Here is a 13,639-nt window from a genome sequence, read left to right on the forward strand (position 1 = left end):
CAGAGGAAAGGAACCTGAAGAAGCATATTTAGTGAACATTATTTAGATATTTTCTGAAGACAGCATCCCCGCCCAAGCAAAACTGCAAATAAGCCCCGCTAAGCACAGCAGCAAAAAAATGTTAATGGAAGTTGTATAAAACGTATAAATAATTTATATACCAGTACACACACAACCACACCCACACACATAAACAAATAAAAAATATATATATATATTTAAAAGCAAATGCAAAAAGTATAAAACAACCACAAGATGAACAACAACAACAACAACAAAAACGAAAGTGTCTTAAAACCGTAGTATTAGAAGTTTATTATTAATTTGTTTGTACTTTAAAGTAAAATATTTATAGAAAAAGAAAAAATACAAAGATTTAATATACACAGAAAATAAAAAAAAAACAACAACCGGTCTTTTTTTTTGGGTATTTGAGGAATTTCAGGAATCATTCAATGGAATACAAAAGTAATTTCTTTTGAATAGTTTTGAAATCATGTCGTTATTGGGAATACATAAAACTTTTCGGGAACCGAAATATACCTTTCTAGGAATATAAATTTCCAACATTTATAGAAGAATAATAGAATGAATAACTCCTCATCACCAGCATCACCTTATACCACGCAACATAAGGACCCATAAAAGATCATGCTCCCAAGTGAAAAATCTTTGTGAAATTCTCAAGAAGACCGACTGAAACCTGCTGGGAATCTAGCGGCCTAGCGGCAAACTCTCAACACTTTGTTGTCAAAAAAAAAGCTGTCTCGCATCCTTTCTCACGGCGCCGGCGCATAGCATAGATTGTCGGCTTCACGGGACGAAAAGGATGAACAGCAGCGACCAGCAGCAGCAGCTGCGGCCTGCCACGGGCTGGCAGTTGAGAGCGAGGGCCGCAGTGAGCAGCACGGCAAAGCGGAGCAGGCAGGAGAGACCCAGGAAAACGCAACACGTAACAGCGCCGCGACCAGGTGGTGGGGAGAGGGCACCACCAAGAGGCAGGGCTGGCAGCCAAAGGATAGGCGCATTCAGTGCTGTATACACAGGGAGGCTCCAGAAATAAAAGAAAAACTAAAACTAAAACGCCTGCCGCGCTTCAGAGTGAGTAAACCAAAGGATATATATCCTTAATAGAGTGAATGTATACAATTCTTGAGGTGCAAATCTATGTGAATATATATGGACATATGTGGCAACTACTAGCCATGCCATCCATGGTCTACCATTGTGCCACAGCTATAACTGCTCTCAAATAGTCTCTGAGGTGTTATGAATACTTTAAGTCGCTCGTGTCCAAATCCCAGTCCTGCCAACAAATGGCACTATTAAAAGAACCAACAAAAAAGCACTGGCAGCAATAAAAACGCAAGGAAAAACAGCTGCAAAAACAACAATAAAAAACTAAAAAAAAAAAGAGAACAGCAGATAGAAAAGCAAATGTTGACGTTTAAGGATGACGTCCTACTTTTGGAGTGTTGCTGCTGCCAGCAGCGCCCTGTACTCTCTCCACGGCCATGCGTGTGCGTGCGGGCTGCTCCATCTGTGTGTGTGTGTGTGTGTGTGTGTGTGTGGAGGGGTATGACGTAGTTTCAAGTAATTACATACGTACATATTTATGTATTAATACATTTGTATTATTTTTGTATTAATACACCAAAATTTTGGTGTGTACACACCAACAAGTGTCGCCTGGTGAAAGCGCCAAAAAAAAAAGAAGGAAAGGAACAAGAGCGAAAGAGGAACAGAAAAAGAAAGGTGGCTTGGGGGCTGGCTGAAGCTTTTAATACCCTTGCAACAGCCATCGTTCCCAGCATTGCAGTTGTATATTTAACATATATTCCGATTTCAGTTCAATTTGAGTTGGCTTGTCTTTAAATTCCAAAAATAATATTGCTATAATTGGCATTGAAAGTACCACCAAAGATAATTCCGAAATCGCACGCCTCTAAAGAGCCAAATGCCCCAATATTCACGAATTAATGAACGATATAACAACAGAGATTTTTTGAGCTGGATTACAGGACAGGTAATTCCTTACTTTGAGGTTTTTTCTTTTTTTTTGACTACGCGTTGCATAGAAATATAGACGGATATGGCATATCGATTCATCTGTTGATTCTTAAAAATAGTATAATCTCAATTGCTTGTAAGAATTGTAAGAATCTTATTACTTTAATTCCTTTAAGCCTTTACTCGTTAAAGTACCCTAACTAAGTATTTTTCCTTTTGATGCCGCCTTCACAGACATCCCCAGTATTCCGTGGAACATGCAGTGGCCGCTGCAGGGCGGCGTTCTGCATTCATAAAATGATCATTCGCCTACGCTATGGGAGACGTCTGCAGACCTATCTGAAGATAGGTGCCTGTGTCCTGGTGGGCGTCTGCTACTTTGCCTTCCTCTACCGCGAGTCGCTCAATGCCTACGAGCACCGGGAGCGGGCCACGGCCGCCGAACTGGAGGCGGACGCAGCGGAGCCCTCCAAGCAGCAGCTCAAGCTCAAGCGCCAGCAGATGCAGCGCCAACGACTGCTGGCGCAGCTGCAGGCGGCCCAGGCAGGCACCACTGGAACGAATGCCACTGGGAGCTCGGCTACCGCCGTTGCAGCTCCACTGCCACCGGCCAGCACCCTGAATCCCGTCTACGAGTACTCCGAGGAGCTGCACAGCAGCACCGAGCGGGAGCTGCAGAGGAGGCGCGAACACCTGGCCGCCGTCTGCGAGCGCTACAAGCTGCAGGAAAAGTACCCACCGAATCCCTGGGAGTTCTTTGTATCGCCGGGCCACAACAATCTCGTCTGGTTTGTGTTTGATCTGCCTCCTTGGCGATCTTGAAAGACCTTCTAAATTCTCTGCCCATTTCAGGTGCAATGTCTTCAAGGCGGCCAGCAGTACGTGGATGTATTACTTCAACGTATTAGGTAATTATCACTAGGTGTTTTGATTGATTGATTGATAAAACAACATACATTGCGTGCACATGAGGCGGAATTTTGATGCTCGACTGTCCCTTTATCCCTTTTGTTCCAGCTGGCTACGATGTGAAGTATCTGCAGAGGACAGAGACTCAGCCACTGGAGCTGGCGCGGAAGCGTTTCCCCCGACCGGAGCTGGCCGAGCTCATGGAACTATTGCCCAGTGCACTGTCCTTCCTGTTTGTGCGCGATCCCTTCGAGCGGATACTGAGCGCGTACCGCAACAAGCTGGAGGGCAATCGGAACACCTTTTACAAGGCCTTGGGCACGAAGATTGTCCACCGTTTCCGAAATCACAGCCAGGGCGGGCCCTGGCCCCGCTGCGGACCCACCTTCGAGGAGTTTGTGCGCTTCCTCATTGCCGAGCACGGGGCGGGCAAGCGTTTCGACGAGCACTGGGCGCCCATCTACAGCTTCTGTACACCGTGCAGCGTCAACTTCACCATCATTGGGAAGACGGAGACGTTCCAGCGCGACTCGGAGTTCATCATACGGCAGGCGGGCCTGGAGACGCTGCTCCTGGGCCTGGGAAAGTTGCCGCAGCGAAAGCAGCGCAGGATCGGCAACCAGGCGCGCAGCGGCATCAAGTCGGAGGCCGTGGTCGAGCGCTACTTTGCCGATATCGATCGCTCAACGTTGGACCAATTGCTCAAGATATATCGCATCGATTTCGAGCTTTTTGACTACGACTACCGCAAGTACTACGACATGGTGCATCCCTGGAGCCTGGAGCAGAGCACAGCCGGCACGGCTGCAGCTGCAGCGGCAGCGGCTCCCGCCACGACCTCGGCTGCGCCGGCGGTGGCGGCTGCAGGGGCTTCTGGCTCCACTCAGGGCTCAGCGGCGGCGTAGACTACAGAAGCTCAGTAGGATCCCTTGGATCCCGTAATCCCCCTCCCACATTGCGATGCGTCGTCAAACAATCTTATCATGTACCTTTTTACACAAGAAAACACGAAAAAAACCACAAACCAAAACAGAACCCAACCGATGCTAACAAATCTACCAAAGTTTAAGGCCAAAATCAACGTTTTCCAAAAACGCAAAAAAAAAACGAAACCAAAGAAACACCAAACAAAACACTCTTGACCTCTCTTAGATAATGCCAAAAAAAACCAAAAAGGAATGTATTGTAGAAAGGAGAATGAAACTTAGTTAGAAACGAAAATGCATTTTGATGGATTTTGCCACCAAAATTCGTACACGAATCCCTTAAAAAACAAACAATTTTACAACTCCCACACGAGAAAGGATGGACCGTGGCGTGGCGTGGCATGTGTTGTGTTGTAGCTAGTGTTTAAGTACCTACAATTTACAGTTGCACTTTCAACCAAAGAAACAAAAAATGATATATATATATACTATATAGATAAACGATATATACAGACCTCTATACCAATATCGCGAACGCTATTCTTCAAGGCAAGGCTGGGAGAGTTATATACAACCACAAAGTGAGAGATCGTCTTAAACCAAAGGAAAAAATTCTGTATTTACATATATTTACAACCGAATCCCCAAAAAAAAAACCAAATACCAAATACGAAAACCCTCAACAACCACAACATATGGTACTTACTATTCATAAGCTATTATACGTGCATATATATATGTACCTATACTCGTATATATGTATTAATGAAATTTATAAACAGGTCTTGATCTAAGTCTATAACTTTTGTGGACTAGATACATTTTTCCTAGGCTAATTACGAAACAATCCAATGAAATTCTTGGAAATCTTCTAATGAAAATTATACCAAAGACGTATAGGAAAGTACGAGTATTTGAAATGACAAACAAACAAAAAAGAAAGAAATAAAAATGAGAATGGAAAACCAACAAGAAAAACTTTTCATGTGATGTTTAAGGATTTATTATTAAAATGACAGAGAATATTTAATTATTATACCTTTATTGTATTTCTAATAATGAATGATAAAAGACAAAACCAAATTAGTGACATACACACGATATTATTCTGAATAAACTTAAATTATCAATACTTTTTTTCGTTGTACAAATACAAACAACAAATCTATTAAGAATAAATATAATCTCTTTACCACTCAACAAGGCAATAGTTTTTTTTTGTTTTTTAAGGAAAGTCACCAATATTTACCAATACTTAGATACTCGTAGGCCCAAGACAAAAAGAGAAATATTAAATCTATTTAATCCCTGAGATCCAGACTTTCATAAGTACTATTACATACATTTCCCGCTAGTCGTCTATCTGCAAAAATTTTTGTATCCAAACTTTTAAAATACCAAAATGTGAAATAGTAAAGCAGAAGAACAGACGAACAGATACAACAAAATAATGAAAATGTGCGTGTGAGCATGTCGCAATTCATGCTTCCATCGTTCGGAGCAACAAAGAAGGCTCTGAAATACATTTTCTAGCCTAGGAGCTATACCTTACATTTCATTTCATTTCTAAACTGAATATTGTCGGGAGCTTATCATACATTACAGTTTAGTTCCAGTTAACTTAAAAATTTTATGTTTCCAGTCAAAAAATTGAATAATTCAAGCTCAGTTATGAGTAACAGGTGAGAGCACTATTCATCTTTTACTATCATTTTAATAACTTTTCTAAACAACAGCACAAATCAGAATGGACTGTGGATCCTGCAGTTAATCCAGAACCAAAAGCAGCCCATTACCTATGAGAGGATCATAGCCCTTATCGAAGAAGTAAAAAAAGAGCCGTTGGATACACAGGAGAAAATAATAATAAATGCCACATTGCGAGCTGGCCTGCGACTTGGCTTTTTTCAACGCGTCGGTAAAAAGTTTTCAGTGCCAATACTCCATTAGAAAATGTCCAATTACTGTATGCAGCTCAAACTAAACCAAAATTAAAGCAGTTGATGTACCCATGCCGACAGATAGAATATCACTTTTCAAATAAACAATATGATTTATCACTTATCACTTATTGGCTATGGCGTGTATGGTTACACCTTTGGATACAAGTCTGTTTGTTAACCGGACTAGCTAATTCGCTTGAGGATTCACAACTCGCGACCGCTTCTTATCGAACGCTTTTCAGAACTGATCTCAATTTCTGATCTCGTATATTAGTGAAATCGAAGCCTATGCTGAAGCCAATCTTCTTGCATTTCAAGAGCGTAGTTCTATTAAGGTTCATTGTTGATGTTTACGTTAACAGATATTAGCAAGTGTGGCGGAGATGTTTACATTTACTGGAGTAGCATGGGGTCTGGCTTATTAATGTTATTGATCGCTCATCGAGTGCGTCATTTGGTTTCGCGGGTCCCACAAGAGTTTTGATAATAATATAATTCTGCTTTTGTCAGGGCTGTCATTCTAACTTATAGCCTTTTTATTCAAGCAAATCAAATATTTCTTTGGCAGATAGATTTGGAGAACTTATTCTAAATAAGCCTTTAGGAATTTCATTAGTCGAAGAAAACTTTACGGACATTTTGAACAATTATGCTACGTGTAGGCCTAGACTTCAGTAAAAATGTCACAAGACTTGATAGATGCCTTTTACAAATATTACTAATAGCCTAAATAACTATTACTAATAGACTTACAAAAATACTGCCCTCAGCAGCATATCCTCAGTACTAGGCATTAGCTTTTGAGATGGATGATATCATCTGATTATGTATGGTAAGATCCATAGAGCAATTCCAATTGTAACATAGCTTGCATCATCCATTGAAAACATACTAAGTACTGAAACTTTTTTTAGCTGGAATACAAAATGCACAAAATGCAATTCGTTTTATTGTTGGACTTCTTAAAGATTTCAGTCACTGCCTAAAAAAAACTGTTCCATTCTTGAAGAGATTAAAGTGATCAAAAACGAATATGGATTTCTTTCATCATTATTAAAATGTAGTTTTATTTTCATTGATCAACACAAACGAGTTATATATATGTATATATATATATATATATATATATTTCCATGTATGTATTTAGTTGGTATAGATTCACATTATATCAATATAGTCATATAGATAGAGCTGCGTAAGCACAGTAATAGTAATAGTAATTGTAATAGTAATAGTAATAATCATATGTATTTTCTTGTGTGTGTTTCATTCTCTTTCATTTCCTTTGTGTAGTGTGGCTTTAGCATATGGGTAAATAGTTATTTGTAGAGTTAATACAACTGCAAAGGTGAATGCACGCTCTCACATGGAATACACTGGCTGCTACAACACTAATACACATCTACAACAACTACAATATATAGTATATAGTATATGCATATCGAATTGAGTGTGTATTTCCTTTGTTTTTTTCTCAGAGTTTCTTAAACTTTGATAAAATTTAGTTACAGCGCTACAGCGCCCAAATAAAGCAGCAGCAAAACAATAAATAAATTGGGAACGACAAACATTTTGGGTAGGGAGACATTTTTAAAATTATTTATTGCAGAATATAGTAGTCGAATATATTACGAATTCTTTTCAGATTTCTTGCATCTCTCAAGTTTTGAATGTGCTTCACGCGTTTCTCTCTTAAAGGTTAATGTATATGTTTTTTGCTTCACTACGCAATTAAATATAATATAGTATAAAATAAAATAAAATAAGCTTAGCTTGCAACTAAAATTATGTACACGATATCGTAGGAATACAGCATATAGCATAATTGTGTAATATGTACAATAGCAAAATACTTAGCAACATTTGTCTGCCTACAAAATATATATGTTCAATCTTCAATCTGTGCATAAGGAAACTTTTTGGGACACATAAACGTGTTTTGGTGACCCCGACTCGCGTGGGTCACCAATCTCCTATATAGCGTATACGTTGAAAGAAAGAAATTCTTGTTGATCTTAGGGATTCATCGTTTAGCTCCGACTTAGACGAGATCTATATAGCTTTAACGCACAGATACATATAAATAGATACGCTTTGAGTACACGATTACAGAACAAACACAGATACATTTAAAGTTACAGATACAAACAGAGATAGAGATAGAAATGGAGATAAAAATACATCTTTCGATAGATATAAACTCTTCTAATAGTCAACACTCTGGACACTCTCTGGACTCAGGTTAAAAATTCCATTCCTTATATGTAGCTCTGGAGGTACTCTATATATAATCGTACTCAAAAATTGTGTGTGATTCGGTATGTGTGTGTCAGGAGAACAACTGGCGCCATGGAACTCTCTCCTCTCCTCTCGCTTCCGCTCTACTCTAAGCGCTCCGCAAAACTTAACCTCGACTCTGATTCAACCAGAGTCTCTGTCTCTTCGCTCTCTCTCCTCTGCCTTGCTTTCTTTTCTCCTGATCCTGATACTGCTCTTGCTCCCGTGCCTACTCTGCGAGTGTAATCATGCTCTTGATGCTGGCCATCTCAGACTCGAGGCGCTCCAGCTGCGTCTTCAGCATTTGATCGCGTTTGACCGTCGATACGACAGTGCCGGCGGCCGCCTCCTTGGGGACCAGCAGCTTGCGCTGGAATTGCGCCGTCCACTCCGCACTGGCGATGGAGATTCCAGAGTCGCGTTCGTCGCTGGAGTTGTCGCCAGCATCGTTCCAGGCTGGCGGCGAGGCTCGGCTGCAGTTGGGCTCTTGCTTGATGTGCTGCAGGGAGAGCAGAGCTGTGGCCGCCGCATCCTTGTCGCCCAAGTGAGATTTGTGGCGCAGCTTGAGGGGCAGACAGTTGTTGGCATCGCTGTTGCCAACGCCATGGGGCGGACTGTTGCGCTGCAGCTGCAGGGGTGCCAGATGTGTGCCATGGACGTGCGGCTCGAGCTCCTGCTCGTCGTCGCCGGAGCCGGCACCCGAAGAGCCGGACGAGAGGGCTGAAGAGGCGGGGGAAGATGTTGAGGATGTGGTGGAGGAGAGCATGTGCTCGTAGCTGGGAGAGCAGGCTCGTCGCGACAGGTTCAGCACGCTGGCTGCGGCTGAAACGGCAACGGAGGAGCTGCTGACCGCATCCACGGCGCTGCTGCTGACGGCTCCCTCCACGCTGTGGCTCCACGCGGCGGCTTCCAGATGCTCCTTGTTAATGGCGGCCACATACGGACCCGGTGCGGGCACATACAGCGAAGCACCGGGTGGGGGAGGACCCTGTGCTCCCACGGCAGCGGCGTTATAGAGGGCTCCGACAGCCACCGCCTTGCGGAGACTGTCCAGATCCTCGGGCCGCACATTGCGATTGAGCGCCTGCTGGATCTGCACTTGCAGGCTGGCGATTGTGTTGGTGGGCGGGCGGTTGTGCGAGTCGATGGGCGGTGAGCTGCAGTCGGCACTGGGTGTGGGCTCCTGCTGCTGTTGTTGCTGTTGCTGTTGCTGCTGCTGCTGCGGCTGCTGTGGCTGGTAGAGATGCTGGGGCTGGTGTTGGGGTTGGGGCACGACCAGCGTCTGCAGGTGTGATGGCGGCGGTGGTGGAGGCGCATGCTGAATATGATGGACGCTCTTGACAGTCGGCTCTACAGAGGACTGACGGCCATTGCCATTGGGGCCGTATATGAGAGGTGTCAGTGGAGCATTTTGTCCGTTGTAGCCACTGTGGGAGTGTCCGCTGGGCGAGGAGCCACCGTCATCGTTTTGCGACGAGGAGGACGAGGAGCCGCCGCCGCTCATCTTGGCGCGCTTTGTGTTGCTCAGGACCTGCTCGCTGGTGGGCAGCGAGGCGAGGATCTTCTCCACGCTCACCAGATTCTCGCCAGAGATGTTGAATTTGTCGCGTATGGCATCCAGCTGGGCCTTCAGCACGTGGTTCTCCTTGGTCAGCTCGATGACGCGCTGCTCGAGCACCATGTCATTGTAGCGACGCTTCTCCCGGCTCCGTTTGGCCGCCTCGTTGTTGCGGCGCCTGCGGTCCCAGTAGCTCTCGTCCTTTTTGTTGTCCGGCGTGAATTCCCGCTGCTTGCGCTGCGAGAAGAGCTCTTTCTGGGCGGCCGTCATGGCCGACTGGGGCCCGTTGCCGTTCGGTGAGTTCTTGCCCATCATGTTGTCGCCGTAGCCGTTGCCTTGGGAAAATTTGCCTAGACTGTCGGACATGCCGCTGTCATTGGACTGTGGACTGATGGATCCTCCGTACATGGACAGGGGATGCACTGCAAATGGGAATAGAAAGGAGAGATTAGTTAGATTGGAAATTGGCTTCTTGGTGTGCTGCTAGATGGACTTACAATTTGTGGCCTCGTTGGAGCTGCCGTTCATCGACAGCGTCGGGGAGATGTTCGTCATGCGGACGTTGTTCATCATGGAGATCGAGCTGGAGATGGCTTTGTTGTGGCTATTGGTGGGGGTGCCGCTGAGCACTTCGGGCATTGCAGCGTCCTTGTAGAGCTGCTTTCCTGGATCCCTCAGGGGCGTCAGGTGTGCTCCGCCCGCAGCTAGAGCTAGGGGATGGTGGTGGTGTGGGGCGTACGGGTAGTCCCCGCTGCTGCCACTCAGCTTGTGCTGGCTATAGTGTTGCAACTGCACTAGTTTCTGGTGCAGATGGTGTTGCTGTTGCTGTTGCGAATTTAGTTGCTGTGTGCGTGCAACTGGAATGAGAGAGTAAGGGAATAATTTATAAGTTAACATATTTATTACGATATTTCTTAGTGAATATTTATTTTGGGATCATTCTATCTTTATAAAAAACAACCTCCTCTTTTTGACGCCTAAAAACAGGCTAACAAATTGGTAATCATCAATTCTATCCTTATCCATAGATCTTTTGGGCAAACAAAACACCATGGTGCCAATTTCAGGTCTCAAGATACCGGCTATCTCCTGTTTCTGTCAGAAACACACGGCCACTTATCACATATTTATGACATTTCTTTTATAATGTTATCTCCTCTAACCGTTATCGGGGTAGTTGGCAAGAGTTCCCACTCAATTCGAAAACCGTTGGGTCCGATGTGTCTAAAGCGATCTCTGCTGGTCTGGTCTGCTCTGGTCTGGTCTGATGTCGAGGCAGACACAAATAACGGCAAACACTCACACGCAGACTTTCTTTGTTTGATGGTCCTTGCCCTTGCCCCCCAAAAACCCAACCCACAAAAAGGGGGGAGGAGAACCAACTCCACTCGAAAATTGCTTTCGTTTTTAGCACAAGCATTTACACAATGATTACGGGGAATGATGCAAGAATCGGCGAGAATTAGACGACACAGAGGAAGAGAGAGAGAGAGAGAGAACCAGCAACAAAGGCAGACTCACACACACACAGACACAGACGGCGGCGTCGGAACGTAAACAAGAAATCGCACGTCGGAGATTGGCGTTGGACTGTGTGTGCTCTCGGTCGCATCGTCTCACCCTCACCCTCACCGTGACCATCGAATTGGCATTTACAGTTCAATGTGCTCGCCATCACACACACCCATACACATGCACGACGCTTGTACAGCCAGTCACGTCAGCGGCCAGACGCTGTTAACGTCGACGCTGACGCCGCAGCTGCCGGCAGGCAACCCCTACGACAACGGCACCCACCCACCCCCAAGAACCTCGACGCAGCAGCAGAGAGCAAGCAACAGAGGAACGACTGCAGTCGCTGTCGTCTTCTCTGCTGCTGCTGCTGCTGCTGCTGCTGCTGCTGGCCTCTGCCTTGACAAAATTCACAAAAACAAAATGACTAAGTGTGCACGGCCATCCATGCTGACTCTCTCTCTCTCTCTATCTCTCCCTCCCGCTTTTCATAAGAAATTTGCAAATTTTTGTTCTTTTTCCGATTAACTGGTAACTGTTCTTGTTCCGATTTGTTGTTGTTTGGTAACACCTACATTGCTGCGACTCCTTGTGGCTGTTCGTGGTATTATCCTGCTTGTAGGGGGTATCCAAATTGTTGCTGTTCTTCAGAATCAGCAGATTCTTGGTCGTTGCAGCCGCTTTGAAAAAGTTCACTTTTTGCTCCAGCGTGCACACAATCGACATAATGTTTCGAAAATATTTTTATCTCACTTTTCAGTTATTCTTTTCTTTTGTATTGTTCCGGTGGCAGATGCTTAATGATAGTTCCACTGATATTTGCATTCCAAAAATCGAAATTAATCCACAAATTAATCACTTTGTTTGTTCCACTTAGAACCACAAAAACTTTCTATGCACTTGGCTTTCGTTCTGGTTTTTTCTTTTTCTGATTTCTTTGACTTTCTGGCGGGGCCGTGTCTTGTTGCGGATCGCGCACTTGGCCGAATGCTTGTATTAACGGTTCTCGTTGACGTTTTCACTGCTGCTGCTAGTGGTTTCAACCGAAATCGCGAGAGCCCCACAACCGCTTTGGACGAACTCTGAAGCGCAATTGAATTTGTAAAAGCATTTCTCCGCTGTCGGTCGCCCGCTTCGACGGCGCTCGGTCACGTTGGGGCTGCACGCATTCGCTACACGCGACTCCGGTTGCCTCTCAAACAGGTCGCAACATGCTCGACCGCCTTTGGCGCATTCGGGCTGCTGGTAAAAGTGAAATTTTCCCATCATTGGGGGGCCATCGAACATGTTGCGTCCGGTGCTGCCTGTTGCGCGCGTTGCCAGCGATCACATTGCCGTTGTTGAGTAATCAGCCGTCCAAATCGTCTGAAATCGTTCTGAGCTGCACATTTGAAACTAGAACGTGATTGCCTGGCCGCTTCTGGTTGCAGGGGGAAAATCGGGGGCGCTCTTGACGCTGCCATAGGTGACTGGAGGAGGTGCTGTTGGCCGCGTGAGCCCCTCTGCGACAGAGACGGAGAATCCGACTGCTACCGCGACTGATTCTGGCAGTGTTTATGACAGACTCTGTGTCTGTGTGTGAGCTTTAAGCTGCCATTGGTATTGGTGTGCCAGTTGTAGCGGCGGGGTGACGCAAGCGTCTTACACAAAAATATTCAGAGAACAAACACATGATTAGCAATCAAGAATGCAATTACAAACACAAATGCATATGCATATACATATGTATGTACCTTTGATGGAAGATAGATAGAAGGAGAGCAACGAAAAGAGAACAAAAGAAAAGAAGATGGAGACAACAAACAGGCAAGGAAGCCAAAACAAAAAGTTCTTTATGGAAACACTGATTGTCGGTATTAATTTAAAAATGGTAAATGGTTTCATCGATTTAGAATAGGGGTGACTCAAGGAACATAATCTACATTGAACTTTGATTGATTATGCAATGATTTTCTGCGATTTTCGTGAATTTTTAAAACAAGAATTCCTTGATGAACTTAGTTCAACTTTTGGTGATGAAGCATCATTTATGGCCACTGGGGGTAGTCCAAAAACGGCTGATGTACCGGAAAAAAGGAGTTTCAGAGGAATGGAGAAAGATCTTTGAAGACTGGTTTCAGCGGATGCAAAATTAGAGAATATTTTGAAAAGCATTAAAATCCCTTTTAACGATATTTTGTTGGTAGGTATTTTGTTGTAGGCTACCCACTGATTTCTACGTATGTATATCCTATCGAATTCAATCAAATGATCAATAATGAACACGTTTATAAAGGCATCCGGTACTATTGCCCGCACAGATCTACATAATAAAAATGGAAAAAAAGCAGCATGCAATTAACAGCCATTCAAATATGGTTATATTTAGTATGTACTCCGTGGAGAGGGAAGTGCGCTCATTTGAACGATCACGTGGCCCCATTCGAGAAGGTAAATACAGATATACGAGTATACTCGTACTTGCAGTCAGAAGTATTACCACTCTGAGGTCTACTCGCATCCTG

General features: G+C 44.4%; 2 protein-coding genes and 1 long non-coding RNA gene across 3 annotated transcripts; 2 read left to right on the forward strand and 1 right to left on the reverse strand.

The window, feature by feature from the left end:
* Positions 1-897: 897 nt before the first annotated feature.
* Positions 898-3,824, forward strand: LOC6588814 (carbohydrate sulfotransferase 11). Its single transcript, XM_026988231.1, has 4 exons — positions 898-1,101; positions 2,245-2,798; positions 2,863-2,918; positions 3,028-3,824. The coding sequence occupies exons 2-4, from the start codon at positions 2,308-2,310 to the stop codon at positions 3,822-3,824; spliced, it is 1,344 nt and encodes a 447-aa protein (XP_026844032.1). The 5' UTR covers positions 898-1,101; positions 2,245-2,307.
* Positions 3,825-5,459: 1,635 nt separating this feature from the next.
* LOC113565784 lies at positions 5,460-5,909 on the forward strand. Its single transcript, XR_003408790.1, has 2 exons — positions 5,460-5,527; positions 5,582-5,909. It is a non-coding gene; the product is annotated as an uncharacterized LOC113565784 (long non-coding RNA).
* A 1,001-nt stretch (positions 5,910-6,910) lies between these two features.
* LOC6588813 (myb-like protein I) lies at positions 6,911-12,319 on the reverse strand. Its single transcript, XM_002015138.2, has 3 exons — positions 11,711-12,319; positions 10,121-10,480; positions 6,911-10,045 (listed from the first exon to the last, which is right to left on the reverse strand). The coding sequence occupies exons 1-3, from the start codon at positions 11,859-11,861 to the stop codon at positions 8,295-8,297; spliced, it is 2,262 nt and encodes a 753-aa protein (XP_002015174.1). The 5' UTR covers positions 11,862-12,319; the 3' UTR covers positions 6,911-8,294.
* Positions 12,320-13,639: the final 1,320 nt, after the last annotated feature.

Source organism: Drosophila persimilis, unplaced genomic scaffold, assembly GCF_003286085.1.
Source record: "Drosophila persimilis strain 14011-0111.01,24,50 unplaced genomic scaffold, DperRS2 tig00000191-arrow-pilon, whole genome shotgun sequence".
Taxonomy (NCBI): Eukaryota; Metazoa; Arthropoda; class Insecta; order Diptera; family Drosophilidae; genus Drosophila; species Drosophila persimilis.

What these genes read in the sequence shown, in the direction of transcription:
- LOC6588813 (XM_002015138.2), bottom strand. Translation starts at nt 11,861, where the DNA reads ATGTCGATTGTGTGCACGCTGGAGCAAAAAGTGAACTTTTTCAAAGCG. An exon ending in CCACAAGGAGTCGCAGCAAT is followed by an intron (nt 10,481 to 11,710) that starts GTAGGTGTTACC and finishes CTCTCATTCCAG; the next exon opens with TTGCACGCACACAGCAACTA. An exon ending in CTCCAACGAGGCCACAAATT is followed by an intron (nt 10,046 to 10,120) that starts GTAAGTCCATCT and finishes TCCCATTTGCAG; the next exon opens with TGCATCCCCTGTCCATGTAC.
- LOC6588814 (XM_026988231.1), top strand. Translation starts at nt 2,308, where the DNA reads ATGATCATTCGCCTACGCTATGGGAGACGTCTGCAGACCTATCTGAAG. An exon ending in GGCCACAACAATCTCGTCTG is followed by an intron (nt 2,799 to 2,862) that starts GTTTGTGTTTGA and finishes TGCCCATTTCAG; the next exon opens with GTGCAATGTCTTCAAGGCGG. An exon ending in GTATTACTTCAACGTATTAG is followed by an intron (nt 2,919 to 3,027) that starts GTAATTATCACT and finishes CTTTTGTTCCAG; the next exon opens with CTGGCTACGATGTGAAGTAT.